This window comes from Talpa europaea (genome assembly GCF_964194135.1).
Source record: "Talpa europaea genome assembly, chromosome: 7".
In the NCBI taxonomy this organism is placed as follows: Eukaryota; Metazoa; Chordata; class Mammalia; order Eulipotyphla; family Talpidae; genus Talpa; species Talpa europaea.
Window position 1 is genome coordinate 81,563,079 of NC_140074.1, and position 8,574 is coordinate 81,571,652.

General features: G+C 39.4%; 1 protein-coding gene across 1 annotated transcript; it reads left to right on the top strand.

Annotated features, from left to right (window-relative positions):
- Window positions 1–7,936, top strand: TEFM (transcription elongation factor, mitochondrial; the record flags this gene model as incomplete). The annotated part of the gene is made up of 4 exons (XM_084237660.1): window positions 1–31; window positions 822–1,285; window positions 4,101–4,250; window positions 7,499–7,936. 4 exons carry the CDS (start codon window positions 1–3, stop codon window positions 7,934–7,936), a joined length of 1,083 nt encoding a protein of 360 aa, XP_084093786.1.
- Between the last annotated feature and the right edge of the window lie 638 nt (window positions 7,937–8,574).

Consider the following 8,574-nt stretch of genomic DNA (forward strand, 5'->3'; position numbering starts at 1 on the left):
ATGAGCGTAATGAGTCTCATTTTGGCGGGAGGTAGGGTTCTGGAGTGGTGGGTTCGTTTCCCGGCTTTCCCTCAGCCTCTGGTTCTGGAGTGTTTCACCGCTGACGGCCCATGTCCAGGTCTCCCCCTTGGAGCCCTAACTGAGCAGTCGGAGCGATTCTGGTCCCCAAGCTTTGGAGCGGACCTAGGCTAGGGGTTCACGATCAACTTCTAGCGAGACTGGGCCGCGGGTGGAGGGTTCGGCTTCTAACCGCTGCTGGCTTACTTTTGGCTACATTATTTTCCCATAGCTGGGATTTCAGGGTAATTGTCTGTTAATTGCACAACCATACAAGTTGTTTTTTTGTATGGTTTTTCTTGCAGAGACATAGTCATGGTGGAAATCTTGAAACATGCACAGAAGAAAATTAAAATCATAAAATGTACCACTTAGCTAAAACATTTCTTATAAATGGGTAAGATTTAATTTTATTTGGTTGCACCAGAACTAGTGAAACTGGAAAAGTAATTTCACTAGAGAAACTGGTGAAAACAAGTATTAGATGAGAAGTTACAAAAAAGCTCCCTTGAAGGTTGAAAATATCAAAAACATTAAAGCAATTGAAAGTATTGTTTTAAATACATACATGCATACTTCTTAATGGACGTAAGATTTCTAGGTAGTAAAACTTAGGGCTTAACACAAATGAGAAGACATTTCTCATGAATAAAAATCTCTTTTTAAAAATACGTTTGCATATTACCAAAAGGAAATTTCAATTTATAAGTTAATACTTTTAATTTGTAATATAAAATTACTGTTTTGCTAAATTTTTATTCTAGGAAGGTGGAGATATTTTCCAGTTCCACTAGAGTCATCCTTGTTCCAGACCCTACATAATTCCTGCTGTCGGAAAAAATCTACTGCTCCTATGAACGTTATTCCCAGTGTTGATTTTTGTCATGAAAAAGCAGAGGAGTCTGGTAATGCACTTAATAAACTGTTCTCTTCAGAACAGCAGGCTTCCATCTTGCATGTATTGAATACAGCATCTAATAAAGAACTTGAGGCTTTCAAACTGCTTCGTGGAAGAAAGTCCAACAATATTGTACAGCATAGAGAAAAGTTCGGGCCATTTCAGAATTTGGAGAGTTTAATGAATGTGCCCTTGTTCCAGTATAAAACTACCATTCAAGTTTGTAACTCCATTCTTTGTCCAGAGACTGGGCAGAAAAAAAGACAGTTACGGGAAAACCGGCTCTTGAGAAAGCTCATCAAACCAGATATAGGAAAAGAAAGACTTAAGGTATATTCTTTTTCTTAATGTTTCTTATGCTGCCTAAATTATTGAGAACCTGCTCCAAAAAACACTATTCTGTACACTAATACATAGTTCCTCAGGCAACTTGGAGTTATGTTGGTGGGTCCAGACAGACACAGTAGTACATGACCTTTACCAAATAATAAGATGTAAGATGGTAAATTGTCACTTTAAAGGAGAGAGAACTGTGAGCTGTGATTGTTGAGGACTTTTTCTTTTTTAAAGATTTATTTATTTTTTATTTATTTATACAAGCACTGGGTACAGTCAGAAGCGCGGGAGGGTGAGAGAATTCACCAGAGCCAGAGCAGGGAGCAGAGCAGGCAGAAGGACTGAAGTACACTGCTGAGGGGAGCAGCGGGTGGCAGGAGAGGTCTGCACGCCATGTGGGACCCTCCTCCGGTGGCTGGGGAGCAGCCAGGGATCGAACCGGCGCTGCAGAGGCTGCAGGCAGCTTCGCAACCCAGCACTCAACTGGTGCGCCACCGGGGAGACCCTGTTGGGGACTTTTAATGGAAGCCTTGATCCTGAAGGAGAGAATTAGGCTAACTAGGAGTGGAGGGGATTCTAAGAAGAAAGAACCATTGATGTAGAGAAGTAGGTCTGTGCAAGTTTTGTTTTAGAAGTCTTATGGCCAAGGAGTGACTTTAGTAAAATATATCAGTCTTCCAATAGAATATATTTTGTATTCCTCCCATCCTCCTTTAAAAGCATTCTGAAAGCAGAGCTTTTTTAGTATTATCTTAAAAAATAGTTATTATTTGGCATATCAAATATTAAGCTTTGGAGGTACCTAGGCCATATGTAGTAAAATTTTCATACCTTATGCACCCTTTTTTTCACGACTAGTGGTTCCAGTTATTGGGGAATAGAATACATTTTGAAAAATAGAGCTGATGAATTATACTATACTTGATGAAAACTATGGATCCTCTTCCCAGAAAAAAATAACATGCGTGAGTGTGTGTGTGAGAGAGAAAATTTCTCACACATACAGAATATTGCATACTTTTAGAGGATTTGCTGGTTTCATTAAGTCCATAGACTCTAGATGTAATTCCTGTTGTAATTGATCTGGAACAAAGTTGAACCAAAATTTTCTGGGTTTTGGCCTTTCATTTAAATTTATGACTGAAATTACTGTTTACACTAAGATTATAGTGGCTTTGCATCTTTAGAGGGCCAGGATCTAAAGTCAGTTTTGGTTTTTTTTTTGGTGGGACCCTCGCCGGTGGCTGGGGAATGAACCGGCGCTGCAGAGGCTGCAGCCCAGCGCTCAACTGCTGCGCCACTAGGGGAGGCCCTAAAGTCAGTTTTTATGGAGAAAATTATGCAGTAAAGTCCTTGAAAAAAAATATATTGCCCATGAGGTACTGGGTTCAACCTGGCTCAGTAATTCTTAGGCACAGTAAAGCTTGAGGTCATTGAGCTAAAAAAAAGAAAACCAAAAGAAGGCCTACATTTTGTAGCTGTCTGGACATCCAAACTACTATGCCTTTAAGATATTTATTCATTCCTTGGCAGTGAAAGGGAGATAGCATTAGAATTATTAATTATATATCCTGCTTATCTGCCTCTGTATCTGTAGAGCATAATCAATTGTTTGTCCAATAATAATAAATCATTTAGGAGTGAGGTGATGCCATTGTGCTATAGCTCCAGCCCAAACTTAGAATTAAATCTATATATCCAATTATTTATTATACAACTCCCCTTAGAAGCCCTATGGGCAACCCAAACTTAATACAGTAGAGGACTCATTTTCCCACTTTCCTAAATTGATCTGCCTTGTGCTATCATCTTGATTAATGATGCCTGTCATTGAAGTAAAACTATATGGGATTACCCTAGGATCCTCCTTTATCCCACTCAAAGTCTACTCCCATTATATCTGATCTGTTTCTTGTCCTTCTCACTACCATTGTCTTTGTCATATGACAGGCACCTAATGCAGATCCCTTCTCTGGTCCATTATCCATACAGCTGTCAAGTGATTTTTCTGAAATGTAAATCTCATGTCATGCTTGGGGCCTCCCTGAAACTCTCATAATAAAGCAAGTTACTTTTTACAAAAATCTGTCTACCCCTCTTCGCTTGGAATGGAGCCTTACTCCATTCCCTGAGTGTAGGATGTCAGAGAGCCTATCTTTGTGGACATCTGTGTGAAATGACTTACTGTTTACATTTTATGGTCCTCTAGTAAAGTCTTCCTTACCTATTTTTTCTCTCTATCATGTAACTGTTTAATGGTGGCATTTCTTATATGGTTGTTTCCCAGTGTCTATCACAGTGCCTGGGAACATTTGAATGCATAGTTTGAGCTTGGTGCTGAGATCTTGTAAAGGTTCTTCATCTATAACTGGTATCATCATCCACATCTCCTGCATTTCTTTAACAATTCGCAGTTCATAAACTGTAAATAAATTCCTATCACAAATTAATTTGACATTCTGGCTTGTAGCTTAAAGTTTATATTTGTTAAGGCCTCCCTGGTGGCGCAGGTGGTTGAGTGCTGCACTGTGAAGCTGTCCGCAGCCTCTGCAGTGTGAGTTCCATCCTGGCCGACCGGTGAGAATCCCACATGGCGCAGCAGACCTCTCCTGCCTCGCCCGCTGCTCCCCTCAGCAGTGTATTTCATCAGTCTGCCTGTTCTGTTCCCCACTCTGTCTCTTGTGAATCCTCTCAGCCTCCTGCGAATCTGGCCTGTACCCTGGTTCTTATATAAATAAATAAATCTTTAAAAAAAAAGTTTATATGTTAAAATAGTTAAAATTTTAAGTAAATCAGTCTTTCGTTTTAGGCAGTTAACAGTATCGTGTCCATTGTTTTTGGTACTCGAAGAATTGCCTGGGCTCACCTTGATCGTAAATTGGCAGTACTTGACTGGCAGCAAAATGAATGTTGCCGATTGATTAAAGGAACGTACCCATCATCTGTCTATTTTGAAAAGGTAAGTTAATTGCATCTCCATATTGCTAGCTTCTAGAGCTCCTTGTGTGCTTTAATTAAGTTTCAAAAGGAATATAATAAAATAGTAAGGATGGATTTTTATTTGGTACTTATTACCCATTCCTATTATGTTTTTCTATCACCTATATTTAGAAGTTAAATCTTCACTTACTTCAAGAAATACCTTACATATTAAAGATACTGAGGGTTTTCCCTGGTGGCCTAGGGGTTAAGTCTCAGTGCTGTCACCTATACAGCCTGAGTTCGATCCCTGGCCCGGGAGCTAACCTACATGCGGCACAGATCTTTCCTGTCTTGCTTGCTGCTCCCCTCAGCAGTGGATTTCAGTATATCTACCTGTTCTGCTCTCCACCCTGTCTCTGGTGAATCCTCTCACCCCCACACCTCTGGTTCTACACCCCAGTTCTTCAGTAAACAATTTATAAAAAAAGACACTGAGAAAATCAATAATATTTAAATGTTATAGAACTTTATCAGTAATGCTTATTCTAAAGCTTATTTTTCAAAATGCTATCACATATTATCTCATTTGTGTTTTCAAAACCATGTGAAATGGGCAACAATTTTCATTCTGGTTATACCTATAAAAACTAGTTCAGTCAATCAGTCTGTGATGGATGAGTTGCGAGGTGACTGAGTCTAGGCTAGTTGTTCTAACTTTGTTCTACCCTAAAAGGTGTTTTTTTTTTTTTTTTTAAAAAGATTCATTTATGTAAGAACTGGGGTACAGGCCAGAGGTGTGGGAGGGTGAGAGGATTCACCAGAGACAGAGTGGGGAGCAAAACAGGCAGACTGATGGAAAAGACTACTGAGGGGCACAGCAGGCACAACAGGAGAGGTCTGCGTCATGTGGGTATCTCCCTGGCTGGCTGGGAATCGAACCGGCACTGCAGAGGCTGCGGACAGCTTCACAGTGCTGCTCTCAACCTGCTGTGCCACCGGAGAGGCCCAAAGGTGTTTTAATTGAATATTGTTTTGTAACATTTGTAGCATTTCAGGTGTACACCTTTTAAATCAACACCTGTATCTACTACATTAAGTTTGCCACCATAATTCTAGTTTTCATCCATCACCATACAATTAATCCTTTTTACCCAATTTAACCACTTCTCTTCCCCCTTTTGGCAGCCACCCTCATTTGCTTAGTCTAAGCCTGTTTTTGTTTTATTTGTTTTCATTCATTCATTCGTTTGTTTTTCCTTATATACCTGATATAAGTGAAATCATGTTTGTCCTCATTCTGACTTTTTTCACTAAGCATAATACTCTCCAGGTTAGTCTATGATGTTGCAAATGATAAGATTTCTTTTCATAGCTGAATAGTATTCCATTGTGTACGTATACCATATGTTCATCATTCACCTATCAGTGGACATTTAGGTTGTTTCCAACTCTTGGCTCTTGTGAATAATTCTGCGATGACCATGATGGTGCATCTGTCTTTTCAAATTGGTGTTTTTGTTTTCTTCAGCTAAATACCCAGAAGTGGGGTAGCTGGATCATCTCCGTCATATTTTCCATAGTGGTTGCACCTCCTATCAACAGAGTGCAGAGGGTTCCCTTTTTCCAACACTTTTTTTTTTAAAGATTTATTTATTTATTTATACAAGCACTGGGTACAGTCAGAAGCGCGGGAGGGTGAGAGAATTCACCAGAGCCAGAGCGGGGAGCAGAGCAGGCAGGACTGAAGCACACCGGAGGGAAGCAGCGGGCAGCAGGAGAGGTCTGTGCGCCATGCGGGACCCTCCTCCGGTGACCAGGGAGCAGCCTGGGATCGAACCAGCGCCGCGGAGGCCTCGGGCAGCTTCGCAACCCAGGGCTCAACCGCTGCGCCACCGGGGAGGCCCTCAACACTTTTTTTAAAATTAGCCATTCTCACAGGTTTGAGGTGATAATTTCATTGTTTTCATTTGCTTTTTTTTTTTTAATAAAAGATGAACATCATTTTATGTGCCTGTTGACCACCTATATGTCTTTGGAGAAGGGTGATTTCAGATCCTCTGCCCATTTTTTAAAACAAATTTGTTGCCGGATATTAACAAATCCAGTATGAGTTATGTTTTTGGATATTAACCCCTTGTCTGATAAATGATTTGCAAATATCTTCTCCCATTCAGTAGGTTGCCTTTTCATTTTAATGGTGGTTTCTTTCACTGCAGTAGTCCCATTTGTTTACTTGTGCTTTGTTCCCCTTGCTGTTGGAAATGTATCCACAAAGCTATCACTGTGGTTGATGTTGAGTTTAACCACCTATATTTTTTTCTATTTATTTTATGGTTTCAGGCCTGATATTGAAGTCTTAAATTTACCTTGAATTAATTTTTGTGTGTGGTTTAACATTGTGGCCTAGTTTCATTCTTTTACATTTGTACAGTTTTCCCTTTTATTGGAGATTATTTTTCCTTCTCTGTTGAATGTTTGACTCCTTTGATGTAAATTAGTGTCCATATATATCCTGGGGCTCTCAGTTATGTCTCATTGATCTGCATGTCTGTATTCTAAAACCATGCTATTTTGATTGCTTTGTAGTATAACTTAGTAAGGGATAGTGACACCTTCACCTTTCTTCCATTTTCTCAGAATCATTTTGCTATTTGAGGACTTTCACAATTGCTTTAAGGTTAATAAATCTTAAACTGTGTAATCATAAAGCCAGTATAGATTTTAGAAATTATGAAACCCATTTACAAATGAGGAAACTGATACTTAGATGGCTTGTTTTAGCTCTGTTCCTGGTAGAACCATGACCAGAAGTTGGCTGATTCCTCCATAAAATCCCTGTTCAATTACTCCAAAATTGTCATTATCAAAATTATAAAAATTTCATAATTGTATTTTTTTTTTTAGAGGCATGTTTTATTTTATTTATTTATTAGTTTGTTTGTTTTGTTTATACATGCACTGGGTACAGTCAGAAGCGCGGGAGGGTGAGAGAATTCACCAGAGCCAGAGCAGGGAGCAGAGCAGGCAGAAGGACCGAAGTACAGTGCTGAGGGGAGCAGCGGGCGGCAGGAGAGGTCTGTGCGCCATGTGGGACCCTCCTCCGGTGGCCGGGGAGCAGCCGGGGATCGAACCGGCGCTGCAGAGGCTGCGGGCAGCTTCGCAACCCAGCGCTCAACCGCTGCGCCACCGGGGAGGCCCCATAATTGTATTTTGAAAGTAAAAATGGGGACAGAGAGGGAACCCAAACAAAATTTAATTATTTCTACTCTTTATTTTTTCTTTTAGATTTCTTCACTCATTTCAAAGATGCCTAAAGCTGACTTCTATGTTATGGAAAAAATAGGACTTTCAATTCAGAACACAACTCTGTTTCCTGTAATGTTACATTTTCATATCTTGGAAGCCATGCTCTATGCCCTGTTAAATAAAACTTTTGGCCAGGATGGCCATCATCAGGTACTTAGCATGAATCGAAATGCAGTGGGGAAGCACTTTGAACTGATGATTGGTGACACACGGACTAGTGGAAAAGATCTAGTGAAGCAGTTCCTCTCAGATTCTGTACTGAAGCCAGACCCTCGGGTATTCTTCCCATCAGATAAGATAGTCCGCTACAGACAGCTGTTTTCATCTACTGAACAAAACAGAGTAGAAGAGTTGTATGACTCATTATTACAAGCTGTTGCCTTCTATGAATTAATAGTTTTTGACACTGAACATTAAAATTCTGAGGTTAATTTATTATCTTATTTTTAAAGTTTCAATAATTTGTATTTATTAGCTCTAGTGCTATTAAAAAAACTGTTTTGAAAATCCATGGTAATAAAGAAAACATGTTTGAGTGTATTCAAATGTTTGAAGTTAGATTTTTGGCTGTTGAGTGGTTTACACAGTAATAAGCCAAGGCCAAATCAGTATCTTATGAGATTCTGTGCCTTTTAGGTTTTAAAAAGTATTTGACAATGAGATTGTCCATGAAATTTGCCAAAACAAGAAACAAAGTTATCTCCATTTGAAAGCAGATACCATATAGAGGATTTGCATACTTTTACTGTTAAAATAGGGAATGATTTATCTGGGTGGTGCTTATGGGAATAAAACTAAATATAATGGACAACACAAGAATGGACTCCTCTTCTTACTCTGTAAGTAGAATGTGGTTTGATATAGTCTCCAAAAGGTGGTTTTCAGTTCAATCTACTAGACCCTTGTTTATTAGGCTCATATTTTTTTTTTTTTGCTCATTTTTTTACTGTGAAATAATTTACTTGACAGAAACCATCTTTTGAGAAAATAGCACTTTTCCCCACATTTCCCCATTTTCCATTTTTACCTTAGTTCAGTCCCTCATTTATTTCACC